The sequence below is a fragment of the Hipposideros armiger genome, unplaced genomic scaffold (genome assembly GCF_001890085.2).
Source record: "Hipposideros armiger isolate ML-2016 unplaced genomic scaffold, ASM189008v1 scaffold_290, whole genome shotgun sequence".
NCBI classification, from domain to species: Eukaryota; Metazoa; Chordata; class Mammalia; order Chiroptera; family Hipposideridae; genus Hipposideros; species Hipposideros armiger.
The window spans coordinates 1,729,567-1,745,764 of NW_017731640.1; the positions used below are offsets into that span (position 1 = coordinate 1,729,567).

At 37.2% G+C, this 16,198-nt stretch overlaps 2 protein-coding genes across 3 annotated transcripts in view; both read right to left on the reverse strand.

Moving 5' to 3' along the window:
* The window catches only part of RABGAP1 (RAB GTPase activating protein 1), a 139,996-nt gene that overhangs the window by 54,851 nt on the left and 68,947 nt on the right, over window positions 1–16,198 (reverse strand). The gene's annotated exons all lie outside the window — the stretch shown is intronic.
* GPR21 (G protein-coupled receptor 21) lies at window positions 1,363–6,785 on the reverse strand. Its single transcript, XM_019658802.1, has 2 exons — window positions 6,663–6,785; window positions 1,363–6,214 (listed from the first exon to the last, which is right to left on the reverse strand). Exon 2 carries the CDS (start codon window positions 5,844–5,846, stop codon window positions 4,797–4,799), a length of 1,050 nt encoding a protein of 349 aa, XP_019514347.1. The 5' UTR covers window positions 5,847–6,214; window positions 6,663–6,785; the 3' UTR covers window positions 1,363–4,796.

Sequence of the window (16,198 nt, forward strand, 5' to 3'; positions counted from 1 at the left end):
CGTGGGAATTCTCTTCACCTTTCTCCTGTGTTGGGGTCCCTGTTTCCAGGGTTCCACATCTTCCTCTTTCATGATTTCATCCCTCATCCTACGGCAACACACCCTTCAGAAACTTCCTGAGAAAGTATATAAGGCAGGTAAATATTTTGAGACCCTGCATATCTCAAAATGGATTTATTTTACAACCTCACTTGAATGAAAAGTTTGACTGGGCATAAAGTTCTAGGTTAAAAATCATTTTGTAAACTTTTGAAGTCACTCCTCATTATCTTCTTGCTTCAATGAGGCGGAAAGTCCAGTGCTATTCAGTGGGAACTTATTATGTTTCCATTCTCCCATCCCTACTCCAGACCAAGAAGCTTTTAGGATTTTTCTTTATCTCCAGCATTGTGAAATTTTATAATGATTTATCAAAATCTTTTTATTACATTAAGCTGGTCCTTTACATTATGGCAACTCATATCCTTCAGTTCTGAAAATTTTTCTTGTGATATTTTTTTGAGAATTTCTTTTCTTTTTCTTTATTCTGTTTCTGAAAATCATACATAGTTGGGTATTGAGCCTCCTATTGTCTTGCTCTTTATCTACTTTACTGTCTTTTGTTTTACTACTTGGCCTACTTCAATTTTATTTTCTAACTTTTCTGATTTAAAAAAATGTCTGATTATATTTTAAATTTCAAGAGGTCTTATTTTCTTTCTGGGGTTTTTTGGGGTTTTTTTCCATGGCATCCTACTCTTTTTTAAAACCACCACAATGAAACCTGGGAAAGAAGAGGCAGAGAACGAAGGAATGAGAGGAAGACTAAAAAGAAGAACAGGGAAGGGGTGAGGGTGAAGCTGAAGAGTGCAGAGTCTGCTGGGGGTCAGGGGGCAAATTACTTTCAAGTTTGTGTTGGTTCAGTCTAATTTATTTTACCAGTTATACAAGGTCATACGTGTCAATTTAAAAGTTTCTCTTAGGACACCTATATTTTTGGATGCAAAATCTCTGAAAATGTTGGATTTTTTGTTTCTTTTTTTGAAGTTTTCTTCTGTGATTTGTTTCTGTTTCCTCTGATTTCTTTTGTTTTGGGCTCTGTATTTTATGTGAAAAGACTTTCTTTAAAGACCAGTGATCTCTGGCTGATGGTTAATATTACAAAAGAAAGAGTAAAAACAACTAATTAATTAGTAACAGTAACCTAGATTTTTTGATTCTCAGTTCAAAGTTCATTGTAATCATATTGCGGTACCCTTTTGTCTCCCAAATTGTGAAGAGCCAAATGACTTATTTACAGCATAAGAAATGTATAGAATATCCCCAAAGTCTGCAAAATATATTAATAATATGTACATATAATATATAATAGTTTGTCTTCAACCTGGAAACAGAAAAAATTATGCAAAAATCAACACATAAACTGATTTATGAAGACTTTCAAAAATCTCATAGTGCCACAATTCTTCCATCCTTAAAATGCCCCCAAACTGCTCATATAACAATAAATTCTGGTTTGCCAATAATTTATTTAACAAATCTTTTATGATACAAAGACAGTCAGTGAAATTATAACATTTCCTACAAAACCACTGTGCAGATTTTTAAGTCAAACCTGAAAAACTCAGAAAGCTCCCAGAAACCACTCTATTACCTGAGTGTCTATAACCCAGTTGCTTTATTTTCAAGTTCAAAGAGGTGGACAACGCATTTATAGGACAAAAATTCAAGTTTTCCCAATCCTTAATATCCTTAAAAAATTATTCAAGTAAAAAGGAAAAGCCATTTAGAAAGGCTCAAAAATGAATCCATCCAGCAATAAAGTTTAAAGAAAACCCTTTCCAAAATGGAATTTAGGGTGAGTCAACAGGTCCGTGAAAAACTCAAATATCCACTCAGGTGGAAGATAGTTCTTTCATTAAAGTGGAGCACTTGTCCTTTTGTTAATTGCTTTTCTGCTAATAATAATAATTAAAAAAAATACACCTCCACTGAAATAAATCATTGTATAAAAACACAACTAATTTATAAATATAACAATTAGTATTAGTCTTATGTTAAAATGTACTATGAAACAATTTCACCACAATCACCAAAATCTTATGCTTCCTCTAATATCAGTCATATACCATATAAAGTTAAATGTGCCGTCTTGCCAAAGCCCAAAGTAATTGAATCTAAAAATATACTTTTTTCTCATTCTGAACTAGTTAGATTGGTATTTAACCCAAACAGTCATCAAATGTTGCATTAAATATGCCAGGACGAAAAGGTTACTTAAATACAAACTCTCCACATGCATCACATAGAAACTGCCCCAGCCACAGAAGACTGCATTCTTGGATGCAAATGCATCCAAGAATGTCCCCTTTTCCCCAACATGCACGCGTGCGCGCGCGCGCGCGCGCGCGCGCACACACACACACACACACACACACACACACACAGCAATACAATGAATGTGAGAAGAGAATTGATACCTGGAAGAAATCTTAGGAGTTTATACAGTCCGATGAAAACAAGATAAACTGGAAAGACATCTGATATTAAGCAAGTATCAGCAGGCAAGGGGTTGGGGGACTTTATTTTTCTTTAAATTACTGTATCTACTTAGTTTCTACTTCAGGTTTAGACTGGGTCACTGATAAGAGATTCTAACATGAAAAAAATACATTTAATGACATCTAAACTTGGTATTAGGACAAAAATGTAGAAATCTATTAACAAAAGTTCTTATTAAAAGAACTGTCTTTCTACTTACTACTGATCAGCTTGATTAGCCATTTCCAAAAAATTCAACAGAAATTTTCTCTTTTCTATTTTCACAAGATGGAACTCTACTGGAGGAAAAAATTAAAGGGGTTCAGCCTTCCAAAAGTAAAATCTACTGATTTAACACCAATTTTCTATTAAAATGAAATGTTTAAGATTCCCATATTTGCTGAACTAAAAATTCTCAAGCAAACTGCAAATTTGAACAGGTTACATTCTCCAACATACATGAAACACTTTTTTTGCCCTTTAAATAAAAGGGAAATGTGTACAATTGTTTTTTTCAGAATCCAACAGAAAAGGTTTCCCACTTGTAATAGCAATTACAAACATTGCTAACATAATTTGCAATTTCAAAATGAATTCTAAATTTTGAAACAGTTTAGAATCAAATTTTCTAGTACTAAATGTAAAGAGCAAGCAAGTTTTGGGGAAGAACTCAGAATCTTACATGTAAATTTTATATATTACTTATCACTTAAAAAAGTTTAAATAGAACACATTTGAGGTTAAAAATCAAATTGATATCTCAAACCTAAAATCATAAAGCTGCCCTTTATTTTAAAAGGGGCAGGAAGTTTTCTAATATCGTGACGGAAAACCAAAGCATATCTGCCTATTTTATAAATACCCACGTCCTTTTTCTTGGACTAAAAAGTCCACTTTCACCCTCATCCCTGGTGTCTTCCATCTCACTGAACATCACTGTCTCATTCAGATTACAACATTTAGCCAAAGGCAGAGACCACGTTAAGTCCCCTGAAGGCTTTCAAAACATTAAAACCAGTATAAAAGTAGAGGAAATACTCTCATGCCTGAAGCTGCTGAGAAATCCTCTCCTTTTAGAAAAATAAACCTCTTGCTCAAAAGATAGACGCTTTTAAGAACAAAACATCACTACTACAAATACACAGCATTCTCAATAATTCTATAAATAACGAAATCCTATAGATTTTGCTAGTACTTTGGAAAAAACAAAACTATTAAGGAAAGAACTGTATCCCAAAGGATTTTTTCCTGAAAGAGAATAGCAATAATAGAGACACAGATAAATTAGAATTTCTCCTTTTCTTGTCCAAATGTGAATTCCTTAACACTAACTAAAAGAATGCTTTTAAAAATTAGCTCCTATCTTATTAGTTGATTCCATTTAACCACAAGAGAACATTTAATCCCTATTTTAAAAATGAACTAGTTAAGTGTACATTTTGCTATAAAAGAGAAATCTAACTCATTTCAAGTATTCTCAACACGCACATACACAAACGCATGGGTAAAAATACTGCAACAGAATCACTTTCTAACGCACACATTTCTTTAAATTTCTGTGAACCATAGCACAAAAAGTAGCTCGGCTTTTCAAAAATTGTCTAATATTTGACTGTACTTTTGCATCATGGTTCACTGCAAAATTCTAAAATTAATGTTGAAGTGTCCACATTATTCACTGTCTTGAGACTTCTCTCAAGAGAATACGACATAAAACATTTGGTTTCCTAAATGACAGTGTGGAAACTTGCAGTATAGTTACACTTTGGCACACATAAACAAAATTTTAAAACTCTGTTAATTCATTACTGTATTTTAATATTCCCTGTTAAAAGAAATCAATTGTATATGAAGCCCACACAACTGGAAAGAACCCAGAAAAGCAACAAGACAACGATGACTTTTTAAAATGCTGACGCTTTTCACACCCAGGTTCAGTCATGCCAGCTGGAGAGAGGTGTTGGATATGGCTTTATTCATTTTAAATCTGAGAACTGTAGTCATTTCCATGACATTACAAAAATTGGAACCAAGAGTAATTTATCTTCATGGTCCTGATTCTTCTGATTCAAAAGCACTTCTTAAATAATTTCTGCAAACTTAGAAGGCTTTTTGGATGGGTCATTTGTTTGCTATTGCTTAGAGTTAATTATTTTATTCCCGATTTCCTAGTGAACAGGAATACAAAGAGATAAAAAGGAAGCACATTTCTCTTTCTCTCTCTCTCTCTCTCTCTCTCTCTCTCTCTCTCTCTCTGACCCACTATCTAAACCACTTTAGACATGGCAGCCATTAAGGGGGCCTTTGCTCCTAACTGTGTAAGGGTCCTTAGCTATGGTCTGACTTGCACAAGAAGTACACATGGCCCCCGAGAGGCGTTTCAGTCCCCTTTGGAAGACGCTGTTGGAGAGACTATAAATGACACAGTTGCAGAAGCTGTTACTAATAGCAAGCCAGGTGGTCAAGAAGGACGCGAAGCGGTTGCTGTGGCCAGTGGAGCTCTCCAACAAGAAGTAGATGATGTAAGGCAACCAGAGGATGTAAAACACGCTAGTGATCCGGAACAGGACCATGGCGTAGCGCTTGTCGGGACAGGCCTGCACCTCCCCAGTCTCCTCACTCTGGCTGTTGAACCGGGCTTGCCTTTCGCTGATTTCCTTTGTGTGCTGTTGACAGATGCGGAAGATGTTGAAGTAGGTGAAGCAGACAATGAGGGCTGCGGGGGCATATGACATCATGACGATGAACAGGGTGAAGTAGGGGTCGGTGTGCCAGGCCTCCGCACACCACCGAAACACGTCTCCATGATATCCAGGTTTGCCCCAGTGGAAAAAGGCAGGCAGGAAGACCAGGGCGGAATACAGCCAAATCAGGAAAATACACAGGCGTAGTCTCCAGGGTGTGACCAGGGTGTTATAGGTTAACGGTTTGGTGATGGCAATGTATCTATCGATGCTGATACAGGCCAGGGAGGTCATGGAGACGCTCTTCAGGACTGACACGACAAAGCCAAACACCTGGCATGTCCAGGACTCCTCCACCGGAAGCGGGTACTGGAGGAGTGATAGAGAAGGGACCAGGCAGCTGACCCCAACCAAGAGGTCGGCATACGCCATAGTCTGGATAAAATAACTTGTAGTGTGGTGGTTTAGCAAAGGTGCACAGTGAAACACAAAAATCACAACAATGTTGCCAGTAATAATCAATACAGTCAGAAAGACAATAACCAACACTTCCAAAAGGCAAAAATGAACAGTTTCCAAATAGCCAAATGCCAAGAGGCAAAAAGGGTGGCTGCTCTGATTACCATCCAAGGTGGAGTTCATCTTGAGCTCGGGAGTGATCTCTCACTTCATGCTGCCGCGTGGCTGCTGCCAACAGTTCAAAGGAGCAGCTGCTGACATTGCGGTCAGCTCTGTGTGTTTGTAATAGCGCCCAGACTCGCAAGGCTGCTGCCCTGGTGCATTGCCTGCAGCGCAATCCCCCTTTACTTCCTTGGAAGAGGGAGAGTCAGCAGCAGTTGGATGGCCAGTCCCAGACACGGCCATAGTGTCAAGTTTACCATACACATAGCGCCAGGGGAGCAAGGCAAAATCTGGGCACAGTGTCTTCAGGCCAGTAAAGGGTAGGGGTAGGGGTAGGGGTAGAGGAGGAGGGTTAGGAGCTTCAGCAGTAATGAGTCTCCTCTGAACAGCTGACAGAAGAAAAGGAGAGAGCATTTTATGTTCTGCAGCCCAATACAAGACTCAAAGAACCTGGCTAGCTCAGGATGCTATCACCCCTCCGACTGTATCCCACCTCACTCAGCAGAACTATTCCTGGCCACCCTCAGTAGCCCCCTCCCCCCCACCATAACTAACTGGTCCTTAATCTACAGAGGAGGCGCAGTACCAGCAAGCTTTTATGATCAACATAAAACAAAATCAATCAGTCAGGTCAACAGACTCCCCTTTTCCTTTCACTGGAGCCTTTTGGGTAGAAAAGGAATCTGCTTATAGCATTTCTGAAAACATTTTGCCTTAATTACCACAATAAAATTAGCTAAAATAACTTATTTTCTTCATCAATTCCCATGTAACATTTTGCCTCTTTGAAAACATTTCAACATAATTTGTCTGTCTAGCTAAATTTCAGAGTGTTACCTGTAATTCTGCATGCTGCAATCCAAACAAAAGCCACAAACCATCCTTAACAGAAAGCCTTGCAAAGCAGGAATGTGCCTCAGCCCCGTTTACTGCAGAACTGAGACACAGAGGGAGGGGATAAAGGAGTAGGAGGGGAAATAGGGAGACAAGGGGGCTTGGGAAAAGGAAGAGGCGGGGGAGGGGAAAGAAAAAGCCTGCGAGCGCACACACTCCGGCACCCTTAGCAGCTCATTAGAATTCATCACAGAGAGGCACTCCCCGATTTCCAGACTGCACGGTGGGGGAATAACTTCAAATGCCTGCAGTGCAGTGTTTGAAAGCTGTTTCCTCGTCTGTCTGGAATCCCCCTTTTAAGAATTCAGGCTGCTGGTAAGGAGAAGGGGTAGTAACTGGGACAGAGTACCAGCCAGGAATTAGACTGAAACACACTGCCAGAGGGGTAATGGTGAAAGGAAATTCCTATTTTCTTGTAGCATTTTCCCAAGGAACAAAGAGCTATGTTAACAATGCATGGCAACTGAGGAATCGTAATGCATCCGCACAAGAAGTTCTAGCTAGAAGGCTAAATATTCAGCATTCATTTTCTCTCATGATCCACTGGATATTGGCCAATATTAAGAAAAAAGACTAAAATAACAAAGCAAACTTAAAACTCAGTTTTTCAAGAGAAATATATAGAAAATCTCACCCATTCTGAATACTGCAGAAACAGTTCATGTATAAAAAAGAGGAATTACATTGTTCCTGTATTTGACACTATCCTATAGTTTGAGATGCCATTTCTTGTTTCTAGTTTGCTAAGAAGAAAACATATAAACAAAAAATGGAAAAGTAAAGGTACCCATTTCCACCAGGCTTGAAAAATGACAAGAAGTTTCATAGTACAACCTTCACATCTCAGAATACACAATCCTGTTCGTGCCTACTTACAACAACGCAAACTGGGACAATACTGTGGCTCTTCTGGTAATGTCGTAAATGATGACAATTTTCAGCTAATTAGAAAATGTGTATTTTTAGTTATCTTTTCCTTCTAGGTGTCTTTAGACTCTCAAGTCATCCTTCTAAATAAAATTCCACCGATCCAGCAGAGTAAAAGAAAATAAACAAACGCTGGTATTTGTAAGCATTCCAGAATGTCTGTCCACCTCGGTGGAGATACATGTTATGTGATCCAACTTTCATTTTTTTATTTGCTTCATACACATGCTTTCTCATTGCAGCCAAATGGCCACCCATAATCAGAATTCAATTAATTGCACTTTAAGATGTGAAGCACTGTGCAAAGGCAAGAAACCCAAAAACGTATTGAGCATAAGTTCGATAGCCATATCTGACAGGTATCCTGGGAAACAGCAAAATGTGGCATAGTGAAAAGTCCCATGACACTGAACACCCGTCTGATTCAAATTCTTGCTCTAACATTACTTAGCCTCTCTTAGTCCCAGTTTCACCATCTATAAATTGAGGGTCATACTCCCTACATACATCATGGGGTTATTAAGAAATAGAGGAGACTGTATACAAAAGTCTTAGTGATACTTAGTACACACGGAGGTAGATACAACTTCACTCACCTTCTTCTCATACAATTAAAATAGCCTGTTTTCCTACCCATCATGTTGTACTGCTTGAGGCTGGGCTTCTCTGAATCCTTAAGTGCCCTCTCTTACTTGTGACTGCCCACTTCTAAGGCACACAACAGTTATTTGGATATTTTACTGTCATGCATTCCTCAAATACACTGAGGCTATCCCAGTGAAGGTGCCTGGAAAGAGGGAATGATGATATGGCATCAATCATTCCCTCTATACAAATCATTACTCTGCCTGTGTCTCTAGCACTGACTTCATTCATGAGTTCTCCTTTCCATCTACAATTTGCCTGCCGGTCACACATCTTCCACCTGGATGTCCCGTAGAGACTTCAACCACAGCACCCCAAATTAAATACATTTTCCCCACCAAATAAGCCTCTCTTGTTTTTACTAACATTTTCCCAGGCACTCAGGAATGAAACTTAGGAATCATCTTGACCACTCCCTTCCTCAATGTACTGTTCTTAGTCACCAAGTCCTGGGAATCTATTTCTACAACAGCTTTCAAATTCACCTCCTCTTTCAGTTTTTAATACCTTATTTTAGGCCATCATTAAGTACCGGCTAGGCTTATTCATTTTCTAATGCACTTGTGCCTGACTAAATATCAGCAGCACATACTGTATTATGGTTCTCCATTGTGCAAGGAGAGTCCACAGCTCCCTATTGCCTTTCCAATCTGATATCATTATTCCACATCCCCCCAAACACCTTGTCCTCCAGCCAAACCAGGTGAGACACTTAAATAAAACAGAGTAACTATTTCTGTATATACATGACTGGAAGGAAATACATTAAAATTCAACTGCTTTTCACTAAACAGTGGGATTACAAGTGATTTTTAAATTTTTCTTCTTTATGGCTTTCTGTATTTTATGAATTTGCCAAATTCTATGTACTATTTCTATATATTATTTAATCAAGTATTTAAAAAAACAGCCAAAATAATATTTAAAAAATGTCCCTTTGGGTAAAGCTAAACAAAAAAACAAACAAACAAAAAAATGGCCACAGATGTTCTCCCAGAGCCCCACTGAATGGATGATGTCAGGTTAAGTCACCTACTTAATGGGGCTTAGCTCCACTTGTCCTTATGCCATAACAGCAGCATTTCTTCATATAGTCATTGGTACTCAATTTAACTCAAAATGAACCCTCAGAGCCTCAGTTAAAAATTCTTAGAGAATGAGAATGTAACTGGATAAAACGTGAAATTGTCAACATTTAACCATTTCGTTTCTGGTTAAATACTTTCTGATCTACAAACATGGCAACTTTTACATATATGGTTCAACCCAATACTAACAAAATATTAAAATAACACAATGACAGAACTAAAAAGGAAATAAGGCAGAAAGAGAAACATGAAATAAAAAATGGAGAAGACTTCAAATTATATTTATGTGTCTCCCTATTTGGTGGCTTAAATATATTATACATGAGAAAGGATCAATTTCAGTTCTTCAAATTCACAGGATTCGCTTCTGAGCATTCTCTGTCACTTATTATTTAGTAAAAGTGAGCTTTAAGCGTCGATTTAATTAGCATTATTTTAGTGCGGCTGATGGGAATGTATTTATAGCAACATCATTCCAAAATCAATTTGAGGTTCTTTGACTCATCTTTTCTTCTTCCCTCTCCCTCATCTGCCACATTCATTCACTCACCAAGTGACAAGGGTTCTACCTCTGAAATTTCTTTCAAATAGTATCTCTCTATCCCTTCTGCCACTACTCCAATCCAAGTCACAATCACCTCTTGTCTGAATTTCTAACAGGTTTCCATGCGATTAATCTTACTGCATTCTAACTCCAGTAACCAGAATGATCCTTCTAAAACTAATCATGATAATACAAATAATAACAATAACCAAGCAGTCATTCATACCTACAATGTGCATTAACTAAGTTAATTCTAACCACTCTACAAATAAGGTTCCTTTATCCCATTTTACAGATAAGGAAACAAATCTAATGTTAAATCACCCAATGTCAATGGCTTGACTACAGTAGAACTGCCTTTAGATGAGCACTCTAAACCACTTTCCATACTGCCTTCCAAACCTGAATACATGATTTGCCTGCTTAAAATGCACCAATGACTTTCTGTTGCCTGAAATCTTACCTATACCTAAGTTTCCTGCGGTCTGGCCCCGCCTGCTTGCTCTGGCCTTACCTCCTTCCACACACTATGAAATCACCAAGCTCTCTCTCACCCTCGAGTACATGCTTTTCCCTCCGACTTAGCACCACACACACCATGAAGTGCACTATCCTACGCCAACAATCCCCTTCTTCCTGGACAATTTCTGAACAATACACCTTTTTGAACCCTTTGATGAGAAGTCCTTCTTGTCATTTGCCACACAGCAATATGTATTTACTCTTCTACAGCTCTTATGAAACTTCATTGTAATTGGTTACTTAATTGCCTATTCCCCTCATTAGACTGCAGGCTGCCCCAAACCAGGCAGGGAACAGGTACATTTTATTTGTGGGCATATCCATGAGACCTAGCACAGCACTGGCACAAACCTTACTTTCAAAGGTATTTTTGATCAACTAAATAACAAACACCTAATAAAGCAACAAGCAATTCTGCTTTTAGATGGAAAGATCTTTCAAGCAAAACCATAGTATAACTTTAATTCACCTATAATTAGTAGGTTGAAGCACATGAAATTGCCTATTGTGGATCAAAAATTGTCAAATACCAGCAATTTTAATATGATCAAACCTAATATATTTTCAGTCTTCTAATTCAGGAAAACTTTAGAACTCCCTGAACAGGTACAGAAACTCACTAGTGGGGACATGACTTTACAGATAGAATATTGGGACTAAAAATTATTTTCACAAATAACAATTTGAAGGAACCTTGTCCACTTGGGGCTGCTATATCAAAAATACCATAGACTGAATGCTTTATGGACAACAGAAACTTATTTCTCACAGTTCTGGAGTCTGGGAAGTCCAAGATCAAGGTACTGGCAGATTCAGTGGCTAGGTGAGGACCCACAGCCATCTTTCACTGTGTCCTTACATGGTGAAAGGGGCAAGGGAGCTCCCTGGGATCTTTTTTATAAGGATACTAATCTCATGAGGGCTCAGCCCTCTGGACCTAACCTAAGGCCACATCTACAAATACCATCATATTGGGGGGTTAAGATTGCAGCATATGAATTTGGGGTGAGATACACAAACATTCAATCTTTAGCAACTGCTATATGGAAGCCGACAATATAGTTCTAAAAGTCCACTCACAGCCTATTTTCCTATAGAATCCGACAGCAAGAGTCCTCGATTGTAAAAAGCAGAATCACGGGCTATTTTAGGGGGCAGGACTCAGACATACTATCTAGTTTTCCAGAATACTAAAGCTTAAGGGAACCTCATTTTAGAGAAGAGGCCATAAATACTGACAGGTGCAGAACCTCATCTGAAGCCCCAGAAGCTAGTGGCAGACATGAAGCTAGCACTCAGGCTCCCTAACTAACTACATGCCCAGCACTCTTTTTGCTAAATTGACCCCCTCTGTGTTTGGTCTCCACAGGCAGGTCCTCATGATTAAATATTATTGAATCCTTGACTATTACCAAATCGACCAGAGAGATATTTTTAATTAAAAACAGAATTATTTGTGTAATAATGAAATTATAATTAGATATTTAAATTATTTTTCCAACTGAAAAGAAGTGGTTGAGCCTCCGGGGCTTCCCTTAAACAATTAGAAATGTAAATAGTGTTTATGTGCTGTAGTTTAGGTTCTGTATAAAAGCTTGAAATACATGGCAAAAGAATCTTACCCCTGAAGTTTATCACTTAAACCACAAGAAAACACAAGGCTGACTGAATGGAGGTAAAGGGAAACATCAGAATATATTGCTATTTCATTATTCCTTCATTATTAAAATGATTCGTTAAAGAAACAGTTTTGATGTAAATGCTAAGCAAAATAAACACAAAAGTCATTGATGTAAAAAATGAAAAATAACCAAAAGAAAGAAGGGCTAGAGGATGATTCTGAGAATTGGAGACCTAAAAGTGCCCTCCCGCATTCTCAACTCCATTATTTGATTCGCCAGAACAGGGACTAAGAGAAGCGAAGGGAGTCCCTGTGGGTTACTTATTAGGGTTTCTTCCCCTGCATTTGTCTGGCATGTTCTATCTAGAGACCAGGGTTGAGGAGCCCTTGGTCAAAAATCAAAGAATCTAGGAGTATTTAGTTTGTAGAAATTTATTCCATGAAGTCAAGGGTAATTCAATATCAAGAAGTCTATCACATGTTGATAGATATGTATCTACTCCATCAACAAATGAAAGAAATCAAATTAAGTGCTGAAAAAGCTCGATAAAATGTAGTATATTCTTAATAAAAACCCAAAACCAGAGATAAAAGAAAATCACTTAAATAAAAATTATTTACCAAAAAAAAAATAATAATTAAACTTAGGAACTTGATAGGCATGCTAGTTATAATACTGTCTTAATGCTTCTAATAATATCAAATACAAAAACAAAAGCAAAAAAATTTAGTAACCTGCATAAACAGTGAAAAAAGAAGGGAAACTATTTTTGCTGCTGATATTAATGTGCACCTGAAAATCAAAAGATGCTAGTATAAACTTACAAAGACTTATCAATATTTCAAGAGATAGACAGAGAATTTTTAAAAAGTCAATGTCTATTCTCTATTGTAGCAATTAGCACCTAGAAATGAAAACCGAAAAAAAAAAATTCCATTTGCTATAGCAAGAATACTCTAAGATAATTCTCAGAAATAAATAGAAGAGGCACAAGACATATATGAAGGCAACTTTGAAGTCTAACAGACATAAAATAAAATCTGAACGAGTGGAAAGACAGCATATTTTTCGATATAAAAATATTATAACACTGTAACTTACACCCCAAATTAATGTGTAAATTAAACGAGATTCAAATTAGAATCTTTATATAACCTTATAGGGTGGTTGTGTTGTTACGGTTGGAGAAAATAACTTTAAGTTTATATGGAAGATTAAATATGCAAAAATAGATAAGAAAAATATGAAATAAAAAACAGTGAAAAACACTTTCTTTACCACATATTAGAACATAACTCAAAACCACTTTAACCAAAACAGTATTGGTATAGAAATACGCAAAAAGATAAACAGACAATATAGAAATCAATCCCAGTATATATGAGCATTTAAGACACAACAAAGATGGCAGTTGTATTTGCCAGAAAAATAGGAGTAGCACAGCTGGTTATCTATCTGGGAGAAAAAAAACTGGATCACTATCATATCCAGGCACAAAAATAAATTCCAGATGGATTAAAAACGTAAAAATCCAACACATACAATAAAAATCTTGCAAGAAAATCTTGGAAACTACATTTACCAAATCTAGAGGAAGGAGAGACCTTAACCAAGACATAATTTTCTACATAATAATTGAAAACATTTTGTATGGCAGGAAACCATAAATAGTCAATAAAAAAATTAAAGTTATAGAAAGGTATTTATAATGAAGATACAAAGCATTACGGTACATAATATATAGAGAGTGCTTAGAAATGACATCTTAAAGAAACTTAATAGAAAAACATACGAAGAATATGAAGAAGTAATTCACAGAAGAGCCAACTGTTCAAATTTACTGGTAGTCAGGAAAATGCAAACTAAAGATATGTGGGAATCACATCCATTGGTAGCAAAAATTAAATACAGTGATAATTAACACTGTGTAGAATATGGGTCAACACGTACTTTCCCACATTGCTGATGGGACTGTGAACTGTTACAGCCTTTCAAAGAAGCAAATGGGACATGAGTGCATTAAATATGTAAACTGAACAGCCAGTTTAAAACACACGTTACCCTTTGATCTAGCAATCACACTTCTGAGACTCTATTCCATAAAAGTAAAAGATTTAGAATACCTGTGAGGATGTTTAGTAAAACACTATTTAAAGACTAAAAACTGGAAACGAAGTAAATGCCTACTGATAGAAGGGTTGAATAAAAGACCACATTTAAAAACAAAGAAACAAGTATATAATCACCTGTTTACACAAAATTCTGTATGAGTACATATCTGTATAAAGAAGTTTTTATTTATGTTCAAGGACAAATAGATACTGAGTTCAAATCCTGCCTCTATCATTTATTTACTAGGTGAGAAAATTACTTAGCAAATTACTAAGCTTCACTGAACCCGTTTCTTCATTTCTAGAACAGAAATAGTAATTACCACCTTATAAGGATTTTCTTAGGATTAATGAGATAATGGACATTAAAATGCTCAGTACGAATGACACATATGTCCTCAGAAAATGAGTTACTGTCATATTTTTTCCCTCAAGATGAAAAGTCTAAATAATTTTTACGTCAAAAAAATTTGAAGAAACAAAGGGGAAAAAAACCCCAAAAAACAACCCTTTAAGGTAATATATGTGAAATTTCAGAACACAGAGCATGTATCTGGCAAGTCCAAAATTTAGTAATATATATGTATATAAATACGATTGTCTGCATATGTACAAATCCTGCTTAGTCTGTGTGGGCTGCTGTAACAAAAACCACAGACCCAGTGGCTTATAGACAACAGGATTTACTGCTCACAGCTCTGGAGGTTCCAAGTCCAAGATCAGGGTGCCAGCAGGGCTGGGCTCTCGTGAGAGCCCTCGTCTGGGTTGCAGACTGCCGACTTCTTGCTGTGTCCTCACATGGTGGAAGGGGCAAGGGGTCCTTTGGAGCCTCTTTTATAAAGGCCACTACTCTCTGTCATCAGGGTTCTGCCCTGGTGACCTACTAATCACCTCCCAAAAGCCTCAGCTCCTAATATCATCACCTTGAAGGTTAGGTTTCAACATAGAATTTAGAGGGACACAAACATTCAGACTATAGCACCTCCTATATGCAAGAATGTTCATAGCAGCTTTATTCATAATCGCTAAAACTGGGGGGGGGGAAGCCCCACAAACATCTATAACAGCAGATTAAAGTGTGGTGTACTGATACAATGGAACACTCTCAGCAATTAAAAAAATGAAAACAAAGAAACAAAAAAAGAGCCACTACTGATAAACACTCCCAAAATAGATGAGCAAAAGAAGTCAGATACAAACAAGTACATGTTACATGACTGTATGATTGCACTTAAACGAAGTTCAAGAACAATCAAAACTAATCTAGGGAGACAGAACTCAGAATACTGGTTCTCTGGGGGAAGAGTAGGGGTGATTATGACCAGAAAGGAGCCAGAGTAACTTTTTGGGGTGGTGAATATGTTCTTCCTCTCGGTAGTGGTCACAGCAGTGTATTTATATGTAAAATGTCATCAAGCTGTACACTTTAAAATTGTGTATTTTAGCCTATGTAAATTATAGCTCACTGTTAAAATAAATTTTAAAAAAATTTAAGGTAGTTTCTCCCATCAAAAAAATTCAGAACAAATTAAAAAATGTTAACTACCATTCCCATAGAATAATTATTATTTCCAGGGAGACAGAAAACCAATACCAACTTGTATTAGATAACACTGTAGTGTAAAACAAACAAAAAAAGTATTCACCAATATTATGATGGTTAAATAATTTGTATTTTATGATCATCTACCAGCAATTTAAACTAGTACACACATCCACTAGAAATCCTTTTAGGTTGTAGCTATCTGCATAATAAAAGTTTTATGTGAAATAAAAAGCACATGACATCAGCACATATAAAACATTAATCAAATATATCAGGGGCTGGCCGAGTGGCACAATGGTTAAGAACTGGCTTGGGACGCCAGAGGACCCCGGTTCGGATCCCACATATGAGGGCCAATGACACTGCCCTCTACAGCTAAGATGCTGAACAACAGCTCAACCTGGAGCTGGGCTGCCATGAGTCGCTGGCGATGGCGTAGGCTGCAGCCCCTGCTGCAGTGGGTTGCCATGGGCT

Bases quoted from the DNA above. Each gene is read 5' to 3' on its own strand.
- GPR21 (XM_019658802.1), bottom strand. From the start codon at position 5,846: ATGAACTCCACCTTGGATGGTAATCAGAGCAGCCACCCTTTTTGCCTC.